This window comes from Neophocaena asiaeorientalis, unplaced genomic scaffold (genome assembly GCF_003031525.2).
Source record: "Neophocaena asiaeorientalis asiaeorientalis breed wild unplaced genomic scaffold, Neophocaena_asiaeorientalis_V1.1 scaffold118, whole genome shotgun sequence".
Taxonomy (NCBI): Eukaryota; Metazoa; Chordata; class Mammalia; order Artiodactyla; family Phocoenidae; genus Neophocaena; species Neophocaena asiaeorientalis.
Window position 1 is genome coordinate 8,512,072 of NW_020175528.1, and position 27,782 is coordinate 8,539,853.

General features: G+C 38.8%; 1 protein-coding gene across 1 annotated transcript in view; it reads left to right on the forward strand.

Moving 5' to 3' along the window:
- Positions 1–26,111, forward strand: part of CPB1 (carboxypeptidase B1) — a 37,875-nt gene extending 11,764 nt beyond the window's left edge. Inside the window, 8 exon segments of the mRNA XM_024769105.1 lie at positions 7,984–8,083; positions 8,172–8,273; positions 9,109–9,210; positions 11,490–11,600; positions 11,690–11,780; positions 12,458–12,660; positions 24,116–24,200; positions 25,924–26,111. Of these exon segments, the coding sequence (XP_024624873.1) occupies positions 7,984–8,083; positions 8,172–8,273; positions 9,109–9,210; positions 11,490–11,600; positions 11,690–11,780; positions 12,458–12,660; positions 24,116–24,200; positions 25,924–26,111 (982 nt within the window).
- Positions 26,112–27,782: the final 1,671 nt, after the last annotated feature.

Below are 27,782 nucleotides of genomic sequence, written 5' to 3' on the forward strand. Positions count from 1 at the left end.
TTGATAGAATTTGCGTGTGAAGCCACCTGGTCCTGGACTTTTTTTGTTGTAAGATATTTAATTACACTTTCAATTTCATTACTTGTGATAGGTCTGTTTATATTTTCTAATTCTTCCTGGTTCAGTCTTGGAAAATTGTACCTTTCCAAGAATTTGTCCATTTCTTCGTGGTTGTCCATTTTATTGGCATACAGTTGTTTGTAGTAGTCTCTTATAATCCTTTGTATTTCTGTGGTGTCAGTTGTGATTTTCCTTTATCATTTCTAATTTTATTGATTTGCATCCTTTATTTTCTTGATGAGTCTGGCTAAGGGTTTATCAGTTTTGTCTATCTTCTCAAAGAACCAACTTTTAGTTTTATTAATCTTTGCTCTTGTTTCCTTCATTTCTATTTCATTTATTTCTGCTCCAATCTTTATGATTTCTTTCCTTCTATACTGACATTGGTTTTCTTTGTTCTTCTTTCCCTAGCTGCTTTAGGTATAGGGTTAGATTGTTTATTTGAGATTTTTCTTGTTTCTTGAGGTGAGATTGAATTGCTATAAACTTCCCTCTTAGAAATGCTTTTGCTGCATCCCATAGGTTTTGGGTTGTTATGTTTTTATTGTCATTTGTTTCTATGTATTTTTTTCCTTCTTTTATTTCTTCAGTGATCTCTTGGTTATTTAGTAGTGCACTTCAGCCTCCATGTATTTGTGGGTTTTACAGGTTTTTCCCTGTAATTGATTTCCAGTCTCATAGCATTGTGGTCAGAAAAGATGCCTGATACAATTTCAATTTTCTTAAATTTTCTGAGGCTTGATTTGTGACCCAAGATGCGATCTATCCTGGAGAATGTTCCGTGTGCACTTGAGAAGAAAGTGTACTCTGCCACTTTCAGGTGGAATGTTCTATAAATATCAATTAAATCTATCTGGTCTACTGTGTCATTTAAAGCTTGTGTTTCCTTATTTATTTTCTATTTGGATGATCTGTCAATTGGTGTAAGTGGGGTGTTAAAGTCCCCTATTTTTATTGTGTTACTGTTGATTTCCCATTTCATGGTTGTTAGCATTTGCCTTATGTGTTGAGATGCTCCTATGTTGGGTGCATAAACATTTATAATTGTTATATATTCTTCTTGCATTGACCCCTTGATCATTATGTAGTGTCCTTCCTTATCTCTTGTAAACAGCCTTTAGTTTAAAGTCTATTTCATCTGATATGAGTTTGCTACTCCAGCTTTCTTTTGATTTCCATTTGCATGGAATATCTTTTTCCATCCCTTCACTTTCAGTCTGTATGTATCGCTAGGTCTGAAGTGGGTCTCTTGTAGACAGCATATATATGGGTCTTGTTTCTGTATCATTCAGCCAGTCTGTGTCTTTTGGTTGGAGGATTTAATCCATTTACTTTCAAGGTTATTATTTTTTTTCTTTTCACACACATACACTGTATTTTTTTTACAACAGATAAATAAACTGACACCAAGCATTGTAAATGGATGACCACAACAAAAGCAACAATGACTGTGATTACCAAACACGAAACACACTCATACTATGTCATAATATTGACATTCAGTCCTGTAATCCTCCACTGTAACAGCTCCTTTACTTTGCAGTGAAAATTGATTTGTATATTTTTTGCCTCTGAGTCCTTGTGGGATTTTTTTTTTATTCAAACAGAAAGTCACAAAAATTATAATCATCCTCATCAGTTCACTCAGTCCCATGTAATTAATTTTTTTCAACTTGATCTTTTGTTAGCACTTTTATGAATTCATCAGTTTTCCATTAGAGTTCTGAAAGTGCTTATTCATTCAGTTCAGCAGTATAGTCAGTTACCAGAAACCTGTACTTGTCAGTCTTTTCCATGAATTCCTTGAAGATGAAACCCTTTTATAGGAACATTTCTGCAAAAGCATCAGAGTATACCCAGAACTATCTGTAAATGACAAAAGACTTAAAAGTGACCACGGTTAAATATTTGATGAAAGTTCATAATAATGCAATTGACAAGGAAATTTAGTTATTTCTGAGATATATATTTTAAAGTAATAACTAGAATTATGACTTACATTATACCAGAACATATAAGATTTTTAGAAATTTCATGTGTCTGAAACATTTATATTAACATATTTCTATACAAATAACACAAAGAAAGTTTAGTATTAGTTGTTTTTTTGTTTGTTTGTTTGTTTATACCACAGGTTCTTATTAGTCATCAATTTTATACACATCAGTGTATACATGTCAATCCCAATTGCCCAATTCAGCATACCACCATCCCTACCCCCCATAGCTTTCCCCCCTTGGTGTCCATACGTTTGTTCTCTACATCTGTGTCTCAACTTCTGCCCTGCAAACTGCTTCATCTGTATCAAGGTTATTATTGATATGTATGTTCCTATTACCATTTCCTTAATTGTTTGGGGGTTTTTTTTGTGGGTCTTTCCTTCTCTTGTGTTTCCCGCCTAGAGAAGTTCTTTCGCATTTGTAAAGCTGGTTTGGTGCTGCTTAATTCTCTTAGCTTTTGTCTGAAAAGCTTTTGAGTTCTCTGTTGAATCTGAATGAGATTGTTGCTGGGTAGAGCAATCTTGGTTGTAGGTTCTTCTCTTTCATCACTTTAAGTATATCCTACTACTCCCTTCTGGCCTGCAGAGTTTCTGCTGAAAAATCAGCTGATAACCTTATGAGGATTCCTTTGTATGTTATTTTTTGTTTTCCCTTGCTTCTTTTAATATTTTTTCTTTGAATTTAATTTTTGTTAGTTTGATTAATATGTGTCTTGGTGTGTTTCTCCTAGGGTTTATCCTGTATGGGATGCTCTGTGCTTCCTGGATTTGGGTGACTATTTCCTTTCCCATGTTTGGGAAGTTTTCCACTATAATCTCTTCAAGTGTTTTCTCAGACCCTTTCTTTTTCTTCTTCTGGGACCCCTATAATTTGAATGTTGGCGCGTTTAGTGTTGTCCCAGAGGTCTCTGAGATTGTCTTCAACTCTTTTCATTCTTTGTTCTGTTCCTCAGCAGTTATTTCCACCATTTTGTCTTCCCGCTCACTTATTCGTTCTTCTGCCTCAGTTATTCTGTTATTGATTCCTTATAGTGTATTTTCCATTTCAGTTACTGTGTTTTTCATCTCTGTCTGTTTGTTCTTTAGTACTTCTAGATCTTTGTTAAGCATTTCTTGTATTTTCTCAATCCATGCCTCCATTCTATTTCAGAGATTCTGGATCATCTTTACTATCATTACTCTGAATTCTTTTTCAGGTAGATTGCCTACTTCCTCTTCATTTATTTGGTCTTGTAGATTTTTACCTTGCTCCTTCATCTGTGACATTTTTATTTTGCCGTCTCAATTTTCATTTTCCTTTTTTTTTATAAGTGAGCTTGTGTTCCTGTCTTACTGGTTGTTGGGCCTGAGGCTTCCAACACTGGAGTTTGTAGGCTGTTGGGTAGAGCTGGGTCTTGGCGCTGAGATGAGGACCTCCAGGAGACCTCACTCCAATGAATATTCCCTGGGGTCTGAGGCTCTCTGTTAGTCCAGTGGTTCAGACTCAGAGCTCCCACCACAGGAGCTTTGTCCCAACCCCTGGCTCATGAACCAAGATCCTGCAAGTTGTGCAGGATGGCCAAAAACATATAAAAATAAAAATATAGACGAAACAACAACTGGAAGGTAAAACAGAGCCACAATAGTAAAAAATAGGAGAAGGAAGAAAAAAAAAGGTGGAAAAGGCCTTGGCTGTGGAGGGCAGGGCCTAAGTAGGGGTGAGGTTTGGGTGGTGGACGGGGCCTCTGCTTAGGACCCACAGGGCTGGAAAAGTCCAAGGGTGGGGGGGCCTTAGGCTCAACAGAAGAGGCCCAGGTGTGCTTCCCACCTCTGGTCTCAGAGGGCAGAGGACCCCACCTGGGAGCCCAGCAGGCTTCCTCCACTCCTCTCCTGTTCCTCCTGGAGGTCCCCTCTCATCTGCCTCTCCTGATCTCCCTCCTATGCCACCAGGGCCCACGTGGCCTGGAGGGGACTTTGGAGTGCAGGGGACTGGCTTGGGAGCTCAGCAGGCTCCCCCAGCCCAAGTGGGTGGGGCAAATGCCCTCTGCTCCTTTCTACTCCTCTTGTCCTGGAGGGCCCCTCCCACCTGCCTTTCCTGTTCTCTCCTGGGCTCCCTCCTATGCTCCCAGGACCAACCCAGCCTGGAGGGGACCTCTGAGGGCATAGGACCTGGCCTGAGAGCTGGGCAGACTTCCCTGGCCGATTGGGCAGGGGAAACGCTGGGCCCATTCCCCCCCTGATCTGAGTCCCCAAGGGTCCCTCTCAGCCACCCCTCAGGGGCGCCGGTCCTGTCTGGCCTCCGTACTCCCACATCCTACCAGTTCGCTTGGGGGTTCTTCCCGTCTCCTTGGGCATCGGTGTCCCCCACCAGCATCCGGCAGGCACCCTAGTTGTGGGGAGACGTGAACTCTGCATCTTCCCACACTGCCATCTTGACTTCAACCCCCGCCCCAATAACTGTATTTTTAAATGCTTATGTCACACCCTAGGTACAGAAAGACTAGGAATTGGATGTTGTAAATCTCCCACTTATGGTTTGGAAGCCAAGTTGACAGAATCTTTCGGTGGGTGGGCCTTCACAGAATTCCTTCTTACAAATTTCAGTAAGGTGGTCTATGCCCTATCCAATGCAGGAAGAGACTGATGGTTGCTATCTGCCTGTAACATTTTTCTGCATATTTCAGATTCGATCAGTAAAGTGTCCTTGGATAACAATGTGTACATAGTAATGTTCTTCAATAGCAATGGGTGTGTAGTCTGGGGACTGACCTAATACTCCTTTTTCAGGAATCTGAAAGGGGGAGAAAACTAACTCATGTCTCTACTCCTCAGACATTGTGTTTCTTGCTTTGTTGGGAGTCCCGTTATCTAATTTGCCTGCATGCTAAAAAAAAAAAAAAAAAAAAAAAAGTGGGATAGCACTATAAAAGGAACATATAAAAGTATAAAATAGTGTACATGCCTCTGTATTTTGGAGCTGTAATGCAGTCCTTATTACATTATGAGTCATTATTTTAATCTCCTAGAATAGAAGCTCATTATTTAGTAATAATATTTTGTAATGTGGCTAAAGTAGTACTTTGTTCTAAATCTAATAAAATCATAGGGCTGGAAAGGATCATTTAAGGTCAATTTCCCACCTTCAGGCAAAAGCACCACATTTCAACCTCATTCTGATACTCTTCTGCAAGTTACTAGAGGACACTTTTACTCTTGGGTGTCATCTTAAATCTAACTGGTTTTATTATGCTTCTTTGTCCTGATTATTGATGAAAATGTTTAAATATTAACATAATAATAACTCTAACAGATTGTCTCTTCTTAGTACCAAACAAAACACTAACCTCCACATTGCCACTTATTCTCCCAAATAATTTGAATTTGAGGATTGTATGCAAAAGAAGGATATTGCGACGCTGTGGAAGCCCTATATCCCCCCTCTACTCAGAGCTGGTTCCTGGTAGGTCAGAGATCATTATGGCTATGGTCTTAGGGACAAATGCCTACTGAATGTCCTGAGGCTGTAGAATGCCTGGGAGCAATTAACTGATGATTTCTTTTCTCTGGACCACCACTAAGAAGCCATGCGACCTAGATGATTATTTTACTCGCTGTCAATGGAAAATCTTGTTAAAGGGAAAGTAGATGTCATTTACCATTTCCTCTTGGATTTTTAGTTTTGCCATTCTGTCAGAGAAGTTCATCCTTGTTAGGCAGGATTTGTTCTTTCAAACTGATAATCTTGGAATACAGTTGTTTTCTTAAAGGTTTCTGCCTGTTGATTTTCAGTTTTCAAGGTTTTTGTTTTACTTGTTTTGGTTTTGTTTTTAGTTTTTAGCTATATTTGAAAATCATTTACCTAAACTATCTCTATTCTAGATGTTTCCCTAGAGTTTATGAAGGTGGTAACTGGCAACTTTACTGTAGTTTAATTTTTTTTTCTTCATAAACCTTGGAAGACATCTATGTAAATGACCAAGGCCTAGGAATTTGAGTCAAGTCATTGCATTTTAGAACTGAAAAGGACATTGAATACCAGCTCATAAATATCCCATTGTACAAATTATGAAATAAGGCCCAGAGATTAAATGACTTTGCTGAAACCAATTTACATGTTAGGCAAAACTATGACCCTGATCTTTTGATCTCTAATTCTAGATTATTTCTAATTCCACCCTATTCTCTAACAATCCAGTTTGGATGTTGAATATAATTAATTATAGCACTTACTATAATCATTGTTCCTAACTATAGCAGGCAGAATGACTGTCCCTCCAAAATGTCTACATCCCAACCCCTAGAATATCTGAATATATGCTAATGGCAAAGAGAAGTTAGGATTGTAGATGGAATTAACGTTTGCTAAGCAGCTGAACTTAAAATAGGTAGATTATCCTAAATTGTCCTGAGAAGTCCAAAGTAACCACAGGGTCCTTACAAGTGGAAGAGGGAGGCAGAAGAGGAAGTCAGAGTGATGAAACATGAGAAGGACTTGAGCTGCTATTGCTGGCTTTGAAGATGGAGAAGGGCAAATAGCCAAGGAATGTGGGCAGCCTTTATCAGGGCAAGGAATCAGACTCTCCCCTAGAGCTTCCAGAAAGCACTTCACTGTTCACATGTTGATCTTAGCCCAGTGAGACCTGTGTTGGACTTCTAAGCTGTAAAATAATAAATTCATGTTGTTTTAAGCCACTTAGTTTGTGGTAACTTATAGCAGCCATAGAAATGAAAGCACTAACAAAGTACTGATGGCTGCTTAATGGGAAATTTTCTTTCCACGGAATAAATATTAAACTCTTCTCCTTTTCTTTTTTTTTTTTTTTAATACTACCTTAAGATAGTTAAGCCCTTAAGACAGTATTTGCCTCTTGCTAGGAAACAAATATCATTTAGTATTAATTTATTGTATTTTCCATAAACAGACACAAGTTCACACACAGTTAACCAAAAGAAGGAGAGAGCAGGAGGGAGGTTCAGAGGATGTCCCTGACATACTTGATCAGAATGCCCTTGGGGCAGCCGGAGGAGAAGTAGACTTTTGATATGCGGCTACAATTCTCTGTGTGTCAGATAAAAACATTTCAAGGCTTGACTGTGGATAATAGAAGTTTCTGTAAACTAACTACTGCCCATGATATTTACAGTCTATGATCAAGGACATTAATGCTCATAAAATTTTGTCCCTTCAGAACACACTTTCCACTCAAAAGTAGCAAAGAGAAACAAAGTCATATATACCCACACCTTCACATGTGCCTCTTATAATAAGACCTTTCTCCTGAATAATCATTTTTAGAAATAAGCAAGCCTCAAAGTTTCTGTCACCGATTTTCATATTACCTTGCTACAGAACCATTCTTATATTACTTTAAACCAGCCAAAAGAAAGGCAAGCAGAAACGAATACTTTAAACTCAGTATTCTTTGGTCTAAAAAAATCTTTAGCTTGTCAATATTTCTGAATTTCCACCCATCAAGATATTCTTCTCAAAACCTAAAGAAAGGCCTCAGGTGACTGGCTGTCCCAATCTACCTGGGATTGAGTAGGTTCCTGGGACATGGGACTTTCAGTGCTAAAACAAGGAAAATCTTGAGGAAGAAAGACCATCGATAGGGCTTAAGGGCATGCTTCTGTGTTGAGCCCAAGGCCCTGATGCAGAATGCCCCAGGTACCAGGGATATCATTTTCCAAGTTTAAGGTCCAAGGACCCCCAAACAGGTGAAGTTTGGGCCAAAGAAGAGCCTGCCTTGCTCATAGTCTCCAGTATCCTTCTCAATGATTTACTTACTTTGTGATGAGTAGCTCAAGTTGAAAGGCATAATCAGAGGACAGATCTGACTTCATGGAGAATGTACTGTACCATCAGCTAAAGCAGAAACTCTGGGTTTTTGCTGACTGGGAAACATGCTTATGTTTACAGGAGCACCCCCTCTGATTTATTACAGGGTATTAATAAGCAACCTCAGATCTGTGCTGGAGGCTCAGTTTGATAGCAGGGTCCGTGCAACTGGACACAGTTACGAGAAGTACAACAACTGGGAAACGGTATGACGCGCACGTGATTTAGACAGACATTGCTTTGGGAATTGAACCAAGAATGTCACATTAACTCACCAATGGTTCCATTTGGTAGATAGAGGCTTGGACTCAACAAGTCGCCAGTGAAAATCCAGACCTCATCTCTCGCAGTGCCATCGGAACTACATTTTTAGGAAACACTATATACCTCCTCAAGGTAATCCTTTTTAACCATAACCTTCCCATGTCTGAGGGCTTTAAATCAATGAATTCTAACACATTAACATCTGTTTCACAGACATATTCATCCCAAACATTGTTATAACTCTTTCCCTGCCTCAAACAGATTCCCCAGATTGTTTTATCATATGTGAATTTTTTAATCATTATTTTGATTTATTCAAAAGAAAAAATGCAATAAAATAAGAGAAGTCCTATAAATCTAATCACATTCCTGTAAGCAATGTAAATGATCATCTACCTTGATGAAATTGTCCTCTCCCAGATGTTGTTTGTAAATCCATTTGCTAAAGAGGTTCATAAACTTCATATCTATCAGACAACGGTACACAGCGTATCAACAATTTGTTTCTGTCGTCCTCTAATGCCATTTTTATCATGCAATTCTAATGAAGAAAATAAAAAGACATGGAATAAATGGGAGAGAAGGAAAACTTCTTACAAGATTAGCAACAATCATGATTACTTCTAATTACTCATCCAGTTGTCTTGGTCACGTCTCCTAATAGTAGCAGCAGAAAATAACCTCCATGTGAGTACAATTAAGCAGGGTAATCAAGCATCTTCTGAAAAATATGAGCTTGTCAAGCTTAATAAAAATAATAAACAGCCATGTAAGCCTTCAGCTCAAATATTGTGAGTGTCTAGAGGCAAGAACATACCGTGCTAGTATTATGTTTTAATTTAATCATGGAATGTACCTCTTGCTGCTGTCAGGTTTCACCTGTTGAGTCCAAAGCCCAGATGGGTAGTGAATGTTAACCCCTGAATATGATGAATCACAGTTTCCCTTTTCCTTTTGTTTGTAATAGGTTGGCAGACCTGGACCAAATAAGCCTGCCATTTTCATGGACTGCGGTTTCCATGCCAGAGAGTGGATTTCCCCTGCATTTTGCCAGTGGTTTGTGAGAGAGGTCAGTATGTAGAATGATTACTGGCAGAGGAAAGTAGAAAGTTTTTTTTATTTCAATCAATCCCTTGTAATCTAACTATAATAAAAGAATAATAGCATAGAAAAAATTCATAATTCCAAGGTCCAAGCTATAAAGGTCACCAAGAAACTTGATAAGGCAAAATTTTTAAACAGTCAGCAAATGGTATTTATTTGTATTTCACTCATCTTAACTTTCTTACCCACCTTTGGTAGAAAGGCTAACAGGTAGTAAATATTGTGGATAGGTCATTTAAAAGTTAATGATTGTGGAAAAACCACTAACTTGATCATTATCTCCTAGATAATAATCAATGTATACTTCAGAGTAAAAGAAAACAATACATAGTGGTCCCTATTCTAAATGATAACTGTTTTCCACTCCTTTATAATTCTAATGGTAAGATATATGTAAAAACCCTTTTAAATATCCATGAGTCCATAATGATATAGATGATTCAATAAATTTAAAAAAAGGGAGAGAAGGAACAACTCTTTCTTATAGAAGAATTACAACTAATAGATGTACAAATGAGCAAAATAGAAAGTTACCATTAGAACACCACAGTAATAACTACTTCATGAAAATCTACAGATGGATACAAGGATTAGTGGGTAAAAGTTTAAAGAGAACTAGGTTATTTGCAGCAGCAAAGTATCTCTTAAAAAATATGTATTACATTACAAAGGCAAAATTTACAGTGGAGAAGCCTAGCAGAAACTACCTTAACCGGGTGATCAAGGTTAACAACACCTGTGTCAAAGTCATAAAGGAAAGTCTGAGGAATTGTCACAGATAAGAGGAAACGTGACGACCAACTACAGTGCGGGGAAGCTGGGTAAAAGGTATATGAGAACTCCCTGTATCTGCAACTCTTCTATAAGTCTAAAATTATTTCAAAAGTAAAGTTTAAAATATTGAAATACTTTAAAAATATAAGACTATTATTATATACAACATAATTTCTTTTGGGTAAAGCACTTCTGTATCTATTCTTTAGGCTCTTGGTTTCTAGACATGTTATGTGTCCAATTGGCACCATTTAATTTCAGTGAGTATCTCATTATCTGCCATCTAGAAAGAAAGACTTTCATCATTACTTTGGTTACCTCTAATCACAGACCACTAACAGAACATGGTTCTATAGCTCTTCCAACAGACAAAGCACATGCTTTACCATGTGTTATTTTAATAAACATACGTGTATAGAGCCATGAAGAATATATAAAAACTGTTACTACACAGAACCCGTAAATATTTTAAAATCTCTTCAAGCAAGCCTAGGGAAGAGTTGAACGTAAATTTAATATAATCCTGGGGCTGAAGAACTGTGACTAAGAGAACATAATAAATGGGTATGAGGTCCTTCATTCATAGATAGGTATCCACATCACTTAGCAGGGAGAGCTAGACCCTTAACAGAGTTCCCTTCTCAAGTAAGAGGAATAAGAAGAAGACTTCCATCATGATGCAACTTGAGACTTGGTGAGAGCCTCTCCAAAATCCATCAGTGTGATCTCACTTCATAGTGGGAGCCTTTTTCATTCTTCTTCCTCTACTGAGACCATCTACAGGAGGTCTCACCAAAATTAAACAAATTTCTAGATGACAGTATTAGGAACATGCAGAGCCATCCATAGACATTCCTTACTTACTAGGAATACCCTCATAGCCTACTAACTTTGAAAAAAAGTTCTTACAGTTACTATTTCAAAGGAAATGAGTATTCACGTTGTCTTTAATTTTATTGAATTTTCGTTCATCTTTAAAGTAAATAGTTAAAATAAAAAGTAATAATTATATGAGGTAAATATGGATGAAATAGAGCAGGGGTCCCCAACGCCCGGGCTGTGGACTGGTACCTGTCCACGGCCTGTCAGGAACTGGGCCGCAGAGCAGGAGGTGAGTGGCGGGTGAGCGAGTGAAGCTTCATCTGCCGTTCCCCAGCGCTCGCGTTACCGCCTGAACACCCCACACCCCCATCCGTGGAAAAATTGTCTTCCACAAAACCGGTGCCTGGTGCCAGAAAGGTTGGGGACCACTGAAACAGAGTATCCTAGAAAAAGGGAAGAACTAGAAACTATTTTAAACAAAACTGTCAGTAATATTTTGCTATTTGCTTTTTAAATATTAATAATATCTACTTCAAAAGGGGATGCCACTTTTGTTACCAAAGTCAACATTCATCTCGTCTATGTAAATTTTAGCAGCATAATGCATTCCATTTTTCCATGAAATTCTGCTTTGTAATTTATACACAGGCTGTTCGCACCTATGGACATGAGAGCAAAATGACAGAATTTCTCGACAAGCTAGACTTTTATGTCTTACCTGTGGTCAATATCGATGGCTACATCTATACCTGGACCAAGGTATATGAACCAATACTGAGAGGGGCTAATGAAATTAAAACCAACCACTTTCTACTATACTTGTCCTAACCATAAACTGCACTTTTCAGTACCGAATGTGGAGAAAGACCCGCTCCACCAACGCTGGATCCACCTGCATTGGCACAGACCCCAACAGAAATTTTGATGCTGGTTGGTGCAGTAAGTATCTGGCTGACCATTTTGCATGCATCTTTTGAAAAGCATAGGAAGGAAGTAACAGGAAAACACAATAGTGTCTAAAATAAGAAAAAAATATAAAATTTTATATTTTAGAGTTCTAACTTTCTGAAAGCACAGACAATAAACAGCTTGTTTATTCAGTCAATAAAAATGTATTGCTTATTCTATTATGTTCCCAGCTGTGCTAGACGCTGGAAACATAAGACTGAACAAACCAGACATAATCCTACTACTTGTGGAATGTAAAATCTAGAGGAGACCATCATTAAATAATTATTTAAACAATTATTTAAATAAAATTGTGATTCAACTCTCAGTAAATGATTATACTAATATAGAAATTTCTCATGGATATTAGTTTGTCCCTACTTATTAATCTTCTTACACTATATTGATCTCATTGTTTGGCACTACACAGGGACATATTGGTGATTTCACATGCAACTTTTTAGCCTGTTAGCTTAAAAACACCCTACTCTTGTGACTAAATGTATGCATACTTCATAATGTACACATACATGAGGATGATTATAAAAACTCCTGTGAAAACAACTTATTTTTTAACTCTCTAACTCTCTAATTTGAAATTTTGAAACATGACCTGTGGGAACGTCAGTAGATGACCATTTGCCATTAACAACAATACGTTTTTCCAGCTATCGGAGCCTCTAAAAACCCCTGTGATGAAACTTACTGTGGATCTGCTCCAGAGTCTGAAAAAGAGACCAAGGCCCTGGCTAATTTCATCCACAACAACCTCTCTTCCATCAAAGCATATCTGACAATCCACTCATACTCCCAGATGATACTCTACCCTTACTCCTATGATTACAAACTCCCCAAGAACAATGCTGAGTTGGTAAGTAGTCATGGTAGTAGATATAGTATTTCACTGTTGAGATTTTTAAATTCTATTCCTGGAAAACATATATATATATATACAAAAAATTTCGGGAAGTTCCATTCTTGATTTTCGGTAATAGAAGCAAAAAACTTACCAACACAAATTTACAAGGCATCTGAAGTTGGCTACATAAATTGGCTAGAAGAAATGTGATTTTGATGTAGGGAATGATCGCCAAAATGCGGTTAATTCACTAATATTCAAAATGACAACAGTTCCACTTCCTCCTGCTTCACCACAGCACTGACACACATGATGATTTCAGACGCATCTGAGGTAATCAACAAAGTTCCTTCACCTCATACATAATCTTAATCAGAAAGTCAATTTTATCAAGTTGCCTTGAGCTGGATTTGACATGCACAGGCAGAGTATGGCAGATGTCGTTAGGAATTTGCACATTTGGTTGATATCTGGTTAAGTGATAAGATCCTAATATTGCTTATTTCTAAATTGTTGGATTAGGTGAGACACAGATGTAAATCAATCAATGAACAAATGATGTGAATGGGTCCTTACTATATATGCGAAATATTGCAAAAAAAATGAACTATCCCTGACTCAAAAAATTAGCAATCTTGTTGGAGAATCAAGATACAACCACATGAAAAGATAAATAATATAAGAGTTTTATACTATTCAAATTAACAAATATGGTACATCAATGTATAATTTTTTTAAATAAGCAGGTTTGAATCCTTCAAACAACTTTTTTTTTTAATTTATGAACATCTGGCTGCCAGAAGTTGGGACCAATGATCTGAAAGAACAAGTGTAAGATTTAAAGCATTTGAGTTATGCCAAAAAAAAAAAGTATTTCACCTAGACAACTTAGATATTTGGCTTACCTAAATGCATAAATTCAAAGACCCAATAACTTTATCAACTGGAAACTGTTTTGTACTTTCAGATTCAGTCTTTCAGAGACCAAATAAAACATGTAATGCTGTAAATATCTTGTGAAAAGCAAAATGGAAAAATAACTCAGCTTCTTAGAAAACTGATAGCTAATAGTTAGCCAGGTCCTGTTTTTAAAAAAAAAAAAAAAAAATGCTATTTTTCATTTCATTTCATTTCAGGAAAATCTTCCCATTTTCCCTATCTGTAGCCAAAAAACAAAACAGGACATCATTAGTTGGAACCATTCAATATTTCAGTTTTCCAATTAGGCTCAGTCTGTAAGTGTTCCCAGCAGTGGGTGCTCACAGGCCTGCTGTCCCAGAGATGGGTGTGGTCAGCTCCTCATTTCAGTCCTCGATTTCCAGGGCCACCAGAGGAGAGGAGGTGGGGGTATGTTGTTTGTTTAACTCATGTGAATATGTTTAAGCTGTACCACATCAAAAGAGAAAAAGACAAAGCCATACAAACTAAGCACGAATGAGTTAGTAAGTAAAATATTAAAACTAAAATTATAAACCATATTAAATGTAACCACCAATATATCCAATTTGCTTAATAACTAGTTTTAAACATAAACACTAAAAGACTAATGCTAACAGAAAAGCTTAAAGTGTTCTTTGGAATTGAGCTGCTGCACAAAGTTTCAATACTTTTTCTTACTTGGGGAATAAGTTTAAGCCCTTTTAGCAATGAAAACTTTGTTGCCCCACTGGCTCCATACAATAACATAGTATATGACTGCTCTAGAAGTCTACAAACTTTCCTTTAAAAAAAAGAATCAAGTAAGTTCTACCTTTAGAATCTCATGAATAATTCTTGCTACTTCCTGTGGTTTCTCCAGGAAAAGACCCAAGACTCAAAGTGGGTTTAGTGGGCCAATTCAATATGTGCCCCAAATGGTGTGAAACCATTCCAGAGAATGTGATCCACTTCTTCATTTAAAATCAAGGAAAGAGAGGTAATAGTAAAATATATATATATATATTAGAAATTCCATCCTCCAAAATTGTTTTTAAATTCTAATTAACAAAGAAGTGAAACAGAACTATATCAAAGTAAAATATTCATAATCAATTTTCAAACAAGCATAAACCACAAAATAATCTTACCTTGTTTAAATTTATACCCACAAATCTAATAAATTCAAGGAAAAGGACATGTTACTTCTTATGTTTTCTAGAGCATAAGATAGGTGAATAAAATACAAAAATTCTTTGCACTTATATCACACACGTTGATTTAAAAGTTATTTTAATTTCCAATAATCTTTTCTGTGATTAAAATTTTGCCTAGTATCTTAAAAGAGATATTTAAATGCCATCAGTAAAATCTAAGATGCATATTATTTGATTATTTGATTCATCTGAGATCTGAATTTAGTTTGGCACCCCAAAACAATTTAAATCATTTGAATAGTTAACTAGAAATCCTTTCAGTCTTTTTCTTATTTTGTATAAATCCAATTCACTTACTTCCTAAGAACATTGTGCTAGAACAACTCATAACTATAGTGTTATCACAAATACATGTATAGCCAAAAGAGAATTTGACTCTCCCAAGAAGAAAGATATTGGCTTTTCCATGGTTTTTATTTGTAATGAGGATATCACTTTAAAAAACTAAAAGTCTTGACCTAGAAAGATGAATGTTCCACCCAAATCTAGTGCCTCCATATTAATTCTCAATTACAAAAATGTGACCCCACTGTAGAAAACAAAAGATAGTAAAAGACTAATAAGATGAATTATTGGCACCATACCACATTATAGGTAACTCAGAATTTTCTTACAGGACTACAAAGCTGACTTTGTCTTATACAGATTTTAGTATATATATATGCATGTATATAAAATCATATTTGTAGCTAAAAAAATGCTTCAGTGAAATAATTGGAAGGGAATTATTCTGTATAGAAACATTAGCACTCTCTCAGTTCAAATTTAGAACATACCGTAAGTAGCAATCCTTTGACATTTGAGTCGTGATGAAAATGTGTACGGCTTCATTTCTGAAAGATCTTACATGTAGATTACCTGACAATTACTTATATCAGGAGACAACCTTCAGAGGGAAGAAAGGCAGAGATGGGAATGCAAAAGACCAATGAAGTTAAAGTACAGAATTAATAGCCTGGATTACAAAGGCTACCAAAAAATACATCTTCAGCAGAGGAGTAAAAAAAGTTTGAGGAAACATAAGAGTGTCTTACATGCATAATGCTTTCCTGACTGCAAACTGTTTTTACACGCATATATTATTTAAAGAAAGAATACAAAATGCACTGTGAGTTTCCAATGACTTCATAAATGTCCAGTCCCTCAGCGTTGACTTCTTCAGTATAAAGCTATCACTATCTTCAAAGGAAGTTTTAAGATCCAGAAAAAGAATATCTTTACATTTCCAAAATTCTAAAGGGTAATGAAATATTGAGTTATATGACCTCTTCATCATCAGAGGAAATAAAAACTAGGAGACATAATTGAAAAGGCTCCCAAACCTATCCATATCTTTGCATTTATTGAGCATGGAAAAGCTCCCAATCTTTGGTCTACCTTCCCCCCAAAGAGGCACACACGGCTCTGTTAATAATAATTATTACTATAACACTACTTCTAAATTCAAAAGCAGAAACCCAGAATAATACCAATCAACTAAGTATCTTCACCCATTTCCCAGACTGACCAAATGGAAAGCTGATGTATACTACACAAAGATGCCAATCCAGGGCATGCATCTATCATTACATTTCTACATTAGAAGCACAGAATTTCACAGGTGGAAATCTTGGAATTTCTCTGGTTCTGCTTTCTCATTTTCTAGCTTAGACAATGAAGGCTTGGTTAAGCCAACACCAGTAGTAGAGGCAGCCTTGGGCATGGAGCTAGTGGATGCTGAAGAATTTCCTAAGCTGCCCCAACTTCCAAAGATGCACACACACATATTTGTGTGGCCGTGTTCTATGGTGGTGCTCCATGCAGCCGGTTTGCAAGAGACCATTCATTAAATAAAGTCTTTTATCCCATAAATATATCATTATTACCTCTGACCCCGGACATTGCTAAGGATTTACACTGGTCAAGTAAGATCCCTGACTTCTCAGGGCCCAGTCTTCATGATTCTGGCCAGTACTTGCATGGGTATACGTACATTAACCAGGAGAAATATGACAGTCTAAAAATTTCTGAAAAATTATTAAACTTGACCAAAAGATAGAAATCCATTTCTAAAATCTAACACCTTCTAGTCCAGAGACACCTCACTACCTCTTAATTAAAGCTTTAGTTAATGAGCCACCAAAACAGAAACCCACTGCTCCACCCAAGCACGTGAGCATAAGCCGGGACTATGATTAGAGATAAACGTAAAAATCAGGGGGGAAGAAATATTGTGATTAGGAGGTGGACAATTGCAGGGTCATGCGCACACTCCACCACTGCTGTCACCACGTCCTTGCCTAATAACAAGAGCAACCGGGTCACAGTCCCTGTGTCAGGCAGTCTGCCAGCAGCTTAGGCAGGACTGGAAGCACAGAACATTTGCTTCAGGAATTTTCTCAGAATTTCTAATCTCACTTATAAGACCAAAGAAATTTTAAACGACAACTGCAGAATTTCTTTGATTAGAGAAACCAGGTGCTGATTTACCATTATACAATTTAAGTGGCTTTCTGGCCTGTTAAAGTTCTCCTGCAGGGCCTGGTCAGTACATGACTCATCAGGCAATTACCAGAAATTCCACTGAGCACCTACTAAGTGCTCGGCATAAACCCTGGTTCCTGCCGTGAGGAAGGGAGCAGAGGGGGTCAGCCTGTTGTGAATGTTCTCTCGAAGGAAGAGTGGGAGTGAGGTAACCAGGTTACTGAGGACTTTAATGTCAGGATGACTCCTGTGTCACAGCGGGCCCTGGAGCCAGTAACCTGGTAAACAGAATGGCCACATCAAATACAGAACTCCCAGTTAGATCTGATTTCAGATAAACAACAAATAATTTTTAGTGTTTAAGTATGCTCCAAATATCGCATGGGACAGACTTATACTGGAAAAGCATTCATTGTTTACCTGAAATTTAAATTTAACTGGGTATCCTGTATTTTTGGCTAAATCTGGCAACCCTGCAGGTAAAGTGTGATTTTGGCAGGTGTGACCTAGCAGCGGTGCTTCGGAGACACTTGTACTATCGTCAGCAGAGGAAAACAAGGCATTCAGAGCACCTTTAAAACCAGCTGTCTTCTTTTTCAGTTTTTCTCTCTAAAATACTTTCTTCTTTAACATAATTACATCTTTTATCTGACTTTCCTTTAAGCTAATTTTGCCTCCTTCCCTTCCCCCAGAGGACATCTGGCGGGGGTGGGGGTGGGGGGCCTTTTTGATTGTTGTCACTGTGGGAATGCTCCCGGCATGCCTTGGGTGGAGGCCAGGGGAGACTGATCAACACCCTACAAAGCTCAGGACAAGCCTCCACAGCAAAGGATTATCCAGCCCACGTGTCACAAGTGCCAAGGTGGAGAAACCCTGCTTTAAGCAAAGGTAAGAAAAGTCTCATTCCTGGCCAAAGGTCCCTGGCTTTCAGGATCCTACACCCCCTCACAAAGAGCTTACAATTTTCTGCAAATCTCAAGTGTGGGAGAGTACATTCCCATCATACGGCATTTATTTTTTAACATTTATTTGGAAGAAGCACTACCGCCACCAGGGGGAAAAAAAAAAATTCTGGACTTTGCAACTTCAGCTGACTCGTGCTTCTCATTTTACCTGAATTTTAAAGAGCTTAAAAATATGTATTCAGATCAGGCAAAGAAAGAATTTGGTTTCCATCAGTGAAAGCATTGCCACGCTCCCCATGGAGTCTGCCAGGACAGACAGGCCCTGCTCTCTAAAGCAGGCCTTCCCACACTCCTTGCCTTTTCTTCATCTCAAGGCTTTGCAACCAGAGCCTGCACTTGTTTACTCTCCTCCTTTTTCTCAGAAACATATTTGTTTCAAAGGCTTTCTCCTCAGTCCCTGCCTCAGTAGGCCTTGGAGGCTTCTCCTTTCACACCAAACTTATAAAAGTTCAATTCCTCATTGGTCCCTTGGTGTAAGCTACCCATTATCACAGGACAGAAGGAAGGAAACTGCCGCTAAAGATCATTTTGACGCTTCCATTATCACATGTATTCACCCAGAGGGATGGTTAAACTCAGAACTTGAAGTTAGAAGCAAAGTTCTGAAGAAAATTCCCTTTGAATTGGTATATACCCCACCGTCAGTTTGGGGCTTTCGTTTTCTTGTACGGTAATGGTGGACCAGTGGAAGATTAGAAGAGGTGAGACCCCACTGTCATGACACTTGGCTGTGTACGTAGAGGTCGCAATGATGACCATGAGCACAGTCACGAGACGGGGCTTCCTGATCACATGTTCCTTAGGAATGCAGGTCAGTGGAAAAGAACACCCTCGCCTTATTCATCTCACCAGCCCCCTGGAGCTCAGAGCCTGGGGAAACGTTACACTAGTTGGTCCTTTGTCTCTTGGGCTTTGAGTTAGATGTGACATTTTAGACTCTCTCTGTCTTTTGCTCTATGACCAAGGCCTCTTTTTAAGAAAACAGGTGACAAAAGAGAACATGCATAAGACGTGGTAGGAAACTCATATCTAAGGATTAATAAAGGCTGGCCATGTTTGGCCTTGACTGAAAGCAAAGTTTTCTCTGAGGCTGATTTATATTTAGCTTTCTTCTGTTCTTTACAACTGGTAAAACCAGCTCTAGCAACACTTCTTTTGAAGTATTCCAAGGCCACAAGGAGAAGTGAAAAAGAGCACAGGATTTAAAGCAAGAAGAACCTAGCTCAAGTCAGCCACTTATGGGGCTGCATGCCCTTGGGCAAGTTCTTTTATCCTCTCTGAGTTTCAGTTCTTTTATCTGTAAAATGGGGATAAAAATATCTAGCTCTTATCAAGAGCTCTTTGTCAAAGTCTAAGGTTTTATGTAAATGGTTAGTTCTTATTTTGAACCCACTGAGCAAGGATGTAAGATCTCCCTCAAATGACAGGTTACATAGAAAATGTCATTAATTAGAGTTTGAAGACATGGATCATGCTCTCTGATGTACTATTGTTTCTGCCAGTCTTTTGTCAGCTGTCTTAGTCCCTTTTTACAGAAACATACAAGGAAAAGGAGTTACCTCTCTAATATTTTAGCAAATTCAGGAATCACCCCTCTCTACCATTTCTGGCAGGGGTCAGTCACCCAGCTTGGTTGGAACATTCCCACCAAGCGTGCTGCCCCCATGGCATTCCATTCTGCTAGAAAATTCTGTGTTGATGAAATGTGGACAGATAATGTTAGGAAGATAAATGAGCAACATTTGTAAAAGTATTTGAACTCTTAAAAAAAAAAAGACCCACACTGATTCCAGGGATTTTTGTTACAATACTTGGAACTTAAAATATGATATTTTGGTTGATTAACGTCTGCTCTGACTTTTTTGTCCCTTGGTCTCAGAGGGGCTGAGAGAAAGGGTCTACAGACTTCACTTTTTTTTTTAATCAAAGGAAATAAGTTAAGTGCCCAGCAGAGGTCAATGTCTAAATGTGGTAACCCATCAACCATCACTGCATGGTACCACCACTCTCCCCACAAGCATCCTCAATCTCCACTCAGGGGGGTCACAGTCCAGCCTTTGTAGAGCTCAGCACTCTGCACCCCCATCCCAATCAGGCTCACCTGAAGCCCTAGGAAGAGACTAAATCAACCAACCAACAATGTGCTAGGTGTTAATGCAATCCACTGAGGATACAAGATGAATAGCCAAGAACCCTCCCCCAACAAAAAGCTCACCTAGGGGACAAATAGATGCAAAAACAAATGATTACAGCACAGAGTGATAGGAACTCTGATAGAGACATGTGAGCCCTCACAAAGAAGGGGTGCTCATTGCTCCCTAAGAGAGTTGGGGGCAGCTTTGCAAAGAAGATGACATTTAGACTGAATTTGGAAGAACAATAGCAAGCCTCCTTGTGAACAAAGAGGGAAAGAGATTTCCTACAAAGGGACAAGGACACCCAACGTCATGGAGGTAAGGAGAGGCGGGCAAGGGTACGGAAAGTAGTTCAGGGAAACCTGGCTCGGAAGGAACATGGGGATGCACGGCAAGTGATGCAGCCTGAGAGGGAAGAGAGGGACAAGCTCACAAAGGCTCTTTATGTCAAGAAAGGAGGCCAGACTTCAACAGAAGGTGAGAGAGTCATTGAAGGATGTGATGATGAGGTGATGGTCAGAGGACAAGTGATGAGGTAGACATCAAGATGAGAGAGCAACTTAGGACAAGGAGAACCAAGGCTGAGACACAGACTAGATGTTCCTTCAGTGGGTACCCGTGACAGGAACAAAATAACAGCCATTTTAAGTTAACATCAATCTTAGATATTGCCTCAGCATCACAGGCAGAGCAACTGTTTCCAAAAGATGACTCTGAAGGCTTAGAAAGCACTTGGTTATCGCTCTAAGGAAAGGCAAACTAAACATTTTTGTGTGGTCCTAAGGGTAGTTATGACTAAATGGATAAGTTGATAAATCAGAAGCAATAACAGATCACAAGTAAGCCCCTTCAATTTTGCCAGATAACTCAATTCTTATGTTACACCAATAAAAATATTGAGAGACTTGAAAGCCATCTGACACACAGGAGGTCAAGAGATAAAGACAATGATCTTGTCTTAAATTGTCTATAGTCATCATAACCTCTCACATTTGGAACTAATCCTGAAGAATTTCCTTTTTTTACAGCTTTACTGGTATGTAATTGACATATAACAATGTGATGATTTGATACACGTGTATACTGTAAAATGTTTACCCCATTAGTTTACACACCCTCTACCTCACATAATTTTGTTGTTTTGTCATTTTGTTGTCATTTTGTTGTTACGGTGAGAACATTAAAGCTCTATTCTCATTGGCATCTTTAAGTATACGACGCAGTATTGTTAACTACAGTCACAGTGCTATACAGCAGCGGTCCCCAACCTTTTTGGCACCAGGGACCAGTTTCATGGAAGACGATTTTTCTACGGGCCGGGGGTGGGGCAGGGGGATGGTTCAGGCAGTAATACGAGCGATGGGGGGGCTGCCGACGGAGCTTCGCTCACTCACCCACCACTCACCTCCTGCTGTGCGGCCCAGCTCCTAACAGGCCACGGACTAGTACTGGTCCACGGCCCAGGGGTTGGGGACCCCTGCTGTACATTACATGCCTGGAATTTATTAGAATCTTATTTCTACTAACTAAAAGTAAGAATTCAAGGTTTAAGGGGGAAAAAAAGCAGAACAGAAGAAAAGCCTGAGGAAGGTAGCTAGGGAAGGAATAAGAGTTCTTTAGGATTAGAGGTTCTGCCTTACAGAAAAATAAGTAACTAGAAATTTCCTTGGATGAATCGCAAGTTAAAGAAATTGTAGAACACTAGGAAACATGTTGTTTGCCTACCAAAAGAACAAGTACCTCACCATGTTTCACATCTCTAAAAGATGGTTTTAAATGTATTCTGAGCATTGTGCAATGTTTACACATTATTTCTGATTTCAACTGGCAACAGGCCTTATACTAAAGGATGGAGAGAAGACCTAACTCTAGTATGTTGGTTAGAATAAGATTAAACAACAGAAACAATACCTTTAGATCACAACAGTAAAGATTCCATACAGTATGACAAAGCACATACCAGTTTGGGAAAAAGGGAAATGAAACCCTAAAATGTTCAAATTACTGTCCCAAAACTCTAAGAATAATAAGTTAGTTCCAAGAAACTGATTGCATCATTTCAGACCAGAAAGTCATGATTTAAGTTTTATAATTCCTTTTAAATTTCCAAATTTACCACTTGTTTCGATGAAGCACTGATGCTTTGGGAGCTGAAATTCTTGAAGTCTTACAGCCATGCCCTCATCAATTTGACTTAAGACTTGACTGAACTGGTTTTAATATTAGAACAAGGATTAAGGGAAGCTGCTATTTTGTAGAAACAGAATTATTCTGATGTCATCACCAACTTCAACAGTTTTCCAAGCATATGTACAAGACAATTATGATGCCAAAGTAAGAAATATAGCTAGTTTCATAGCCAGAATGAGTTATGGCTAATTCTCCTGTAGTAACAATCAGATTCACAAATCTGTGTTCTCCAGACAGAAAAGTAAAGCTTGCTTTCAAAGTGATTCAGTTAAATAGACAATTTGTCAGTGGACACTGGAGAGTTTACTGTGCAGGGAGGAATTGAGTGCACAGCCCTTCTCCCTGAGGGGCTGGGGGTAGGGGCAGGAGGGCAGTGGGTCTGATGAGAAGGTGATGCTGCTCCTAATTAAAAAAAAAAAAAAACATAAGTTAATACTTGCTACTTTTTTTAATTCTGGAATTCAAATGTTCTGCCTTTTGAAATAAAATAAATGTTCTCTCATTTTTCGGTCTAAAAAATCTTCCATGCTGGAACTACCACTCCTCCTTGGAATTGTCCATTCTTAAACATTTTTACACTATCACTGAAGGTTGCACCGACTATCCAATCATTCTTTTGAGTGGTTTTTAACACTCCTACCCCAACTCACATAATCCTGTCATGACTTAATCTTCACTTTATAACCTGCCCTATTTCCAGGTGGTTTTTGCATTGTTTTGTTTGGAATTATTTTGTATGTTTTTGATTTTTGTTTGCCTCTAATAGGTAGACAATCTCTTTGCACAACCACAAAGACCTCCTTGCCTCCTGCTTTTCTCTCACAAGCTCCAGAGACAAGATAGATTTGCCAGACTAATCCTTAGATATAACCTAATTCTTCACACACAGTGACATTTTACTATGTCAATAAATGTGGTATCTGGGACAGTTACAAATCACTATAGCCTCATTTCTCCAGCCTGAACTAAGGTTTAAAAAAAAATGTTTAACAAGCCTAAATAAGAATTCCAGGGAAAAAAAAAGAGCAACTAAATTCTATGTAAATAAAAAAGAAAACAAAGTAAAAGAATAAACTCTGGATACAACAGAGTTTACAGCTAGGACCCAGATTTTACTGCAACGATCATTTAAAATAAATGTAAGGACCTAATTCTCAAATAATAGGGTAAGAAGAGTGCTAACCATCTCAGAGCTTCAACAAACAGTTACTGAGTAACCACTAAGTAACAAACCCTGGGCTAGGCCCTTGGGGACACGGAGATAAAGGACAGAAAAAGTCACTGAGAACTCAGAGGGCAGCTAATGGTATTGACACAATATGACACAACTCTGTGTGTGACAAAGAGAAGCTCAGAGTGAGTGCTTGAGGAGGGCATTAGGGAAGACACCCTTCCACAAGAATCACTTGGATCATATGACAAAGTTCGCTGGAAAATGGGGATGCGCACTGATTAAGTTTAAAACACTAACCCGAACTGTGACTTACATGTCTTCAACGTCTTAAAAATAATGTACAAATGTTTGGTTTTTGTCGGTGTGTGCTTTTATTTCTTCACTCACTTACTGCTGGCTCTTTTGCAGAACAGCATGGCTAAAGCTGCCATGAAAGAACTTGCCACACTGTACAGCACCAAGTACACATATGGCCCAGGAGCTTCAACAATCTGTAAGTCTTGGCATCAGAACTGTGCAAAGAACCCACGTGCTTCAAAGGCAACAAATGGTTCCCAGCGTCTTTCCTTTCTATCATTTAAAGCATGTGACTTTTGCCTGACAGTGAATTTTTTTTAAAAATATGTAATCAGTTTCCTGTTCAGAAAAAAGGGGGAGAAATATCCCTTTCAGCCCACGGAAACATTTGCTCTCCGTAAACATCTATTGAGCGTCTACCACTTGCCAGGCCCTCAACAGATGCTAGGAGAGAAAGGAAAGAAGGATGGAGAGAAGGCAAGAGGGAAGGGGGAAGGAAGGAGGAGGGCTGGAGCAATCTTCAAAGAACCCACAGCAGGGAAGCGGGAAGAGTAAACATTAATTGTCATACAGGAGCTAAGTGCTGCGACAGAAGGATGTCTAAGAAAATAGCACGCCCAAAGACTAACCACCCCACTCCACAGTATCAGGAATAAGTTCCCAGGATGATGACACAGAAGCTTTATCTGGAAGGACAATTGCTGGAGGAAAGCAGTAGAGGGAAGGTTTTCCTGGCTAACAGATGGCAGTTTCGAAAGGCTACTTCAGGCTCAAGCTATTTGCAAGGGATGCAAGCAAGTGGCAAAAGAGTTAGATAGCGGCTAGACCCCAGCGCCTTGGGGCTGCAGTTCGGATTTCGCTGGGAAGGCGCATTCTGCAGGCCCCATTTTCAATTTCTACATATATTTGCCTTTGCATGATTTCTTTCTGCCCCAGGTCTTAAAGGACCAGAAATACAAGGAAAAAAGGCCAGTCCCATCATCAAGGGGGCTTCAATGCAGTTGGAGAGGCTCCAATCCCGAGGGGTTTCTAAAAGCTTCATGTAGAATACAGTTTCCTGTATTCTTGTTCTTTATTAAACTTCTCTGTATCAGATGGGGTATGCTATTTTCTTAAGGGGGTTCTATCAGAAATAACCCACAGTGACACTGCACCTATTCACATATGGTGAACTTCTTGTAGGTCTTCTTCAGGCAAGTTCAATGAGGTTTCTCTTTCCATTACAGTGTAAGCCCCTGGAGGGCAGGGGCCATGTCTTTCCTTTGTCCTAGCATCTCCAGAGTTGATTGAGCACATGGCCTACTACTAAGTGAGAGCTATACAATTGTTGACTGAATAAATGAATGAACAAATGAGTGATTGAATAAATGAATGACATCATAACTGTCACCAAACAAATAACTGAAGGAATGCCTAATCTGTGCCAGGCCATATGCTAGACCCTGAAGAAACAAAAATGAAGGCACAGCCCTGCCCTCAAGCTGCTCCAGTTTCATCACTCAGCACAGTTTCAGCAGGGTTTGGAGTCCTCTCCTCTTACCAGTCATCATGCAGTTTTCCTTATTTTTCTAGGAGATACACATCCTTTTCCCAGAAACTGTATATATTTTGTAAACAGATTACACACTACATAGCACAGTTTACCTCAGCATACAAGCACTCTGAGAAGTTTATATATTACAAATTACATACTTCCTGGGGTATTAAACACATCACTCCCACTAAGTAGACTTAGAGGTAAGACTGGACAAATTTTTAAAACAGCCCCCATAGCTCTTGTGATCCAGTTTACTAGAAAATTCACCTACCTATACTGTTTTGTGCAGTAAAACATTTGTAATCATAAAAGAAAGCTGGTGGGGTTTTTTAATCTCCTTCCTAGATTTAAATTTTTTCTTTCTTCTGTTTGTTCATTTCAGATCCTGCTGCTGGGGGCTCTGATGACTGGGCTTATGACCAAGGAATCAAATATTCCTTCACCTTTGAACTCCGGGATAAAGGCAGATATGGCTTTGCCCTCCCTGAATCCCAGATCCGGCCAACCTGTGAGGAGACAATGCTGGCGATCAAATACATTACCGGCTATGTCCTGGAACATCTGTACTAGCCCAGAGCACTAACAGCCTTATCTCTAAACGTGCACTCTTTGTTTCTTTTCTATCCTGAATTCTGACTTTTGTTTGCCTAGATGTTTTCCAGATCCTCCTCTTTCTTTTAAGATTCTGGGTCTATTAAACTACCTGGGTCTTTAATATTGATCATAATAAAAATGAACCATTACAATTGAAAAACCTGACAGACTGTCTACTTCTTTGGGGGAAAAAAGATGTGAACGAATGACTAAGGCAAGCCACGCACAACCAATGATGTAGGTCAGCCATACGGGAGTTAAAGTCCTTGGAGTGTTGCCAACCCTGGCAGACTGCAGACATGCACAGGTTATAGTGAGGTGCTGATGCGGAAGAAGACATGTAAGGGGAAATCCAGGACTGTAAAATGTGGTATAGGTGAAACGATCCAATCATGGTTTAGCTTTCATCTCGGCTCGCTCAAGTTATTTTCTGAGCTGTTTACCACATGCCAAGCACTCTGCTAAGCAATTGAGGACAGAGCAATGAAAACGAAACAAAACATTTCTGCCCTCAATGGTTGTATAAGCCACTTGAGAAGATGGACATGAAACAAATAATTAACTAATTATGTAGCAATTAGTGATTTAATTTATATTACCTATCTGACGTGGAGGAGGAAGCTCTCTCAGAAAGTGCTAAAGCCTGAAGAATGATTCACAGTTAGCTCGAAGAAGGGAGCACCCCTTCCAGGTCCTGTAACTATGCAGAAGCTGTAAGAAGAAAGCAAGAGAGGGTGGAACTCAGAGAACTGAGGGAACACGGGCATGTGAAAGGGCTGAGGAGGGAGTTGGGGATCATATCAGGCAGGGTTAGAGGTCATGTTAAGGATTTGGAACAACTAAGAACAATGAGAAGCCTTAGGAGACAGATCCAAAAAAGTATTGCTGCGATTTGTGTCACAGAGTGTCCTGCCTATGGTTTCCTCTAGGAGTTTTATAGTACCCAGTCTTACATTTAGGTCTTTAAGCCATTTCGAGTTTATTTTTGTGTATGGTATTAGAGAATGTTCTAATTTCATTCTTTTACAAGTAGCTGTCCAGTTTTCCCAGCACCACTTACTGAAGAGACTGTCTTTTCTCCATTGTATATTCTTGCCTCTTTTGTCATAGATTAATAAGTAAAGGAAAACAAAGCAAAAATAAACAAATGGGACCTAATTAAACTTAAAAGCTTTTGCACAGCAAAGAAAACCATTGACAAAACAAAAAGGCAACCTACTGAACGGGAGAAGATATTTGCAAATGATTTGACTGATGAGGGGTTAATACCCGACTTACATAAACAGCTCATACAACTCAACATCAAAAAAATAAACAACCGGATTAAAAAATGGGCAGAAGAACTGAATGGACATTTTCCCAAAGGGAAAATGCAGATGGCCAACAGGCACATGAAAAGATGCTCTACATCACTAATCATCAGGGAAATGCAAATCAAAATAACAACGAGATATCACCTCACACCTGTCAGAATGGCTATCATCAAAAAGAACACAAATAACAAGTGTTGGTGAGGGTGTGGAGAAAAGGGAACCTTCCTACACTGTTGGTGTGAATGTAAATTGGTGCAGCCACTGTGGAAAACAGTATGGAAGTTTCTCAAAAAATTAAAAGTGGAACTACCATATGACCCAGCAATTCCACTCC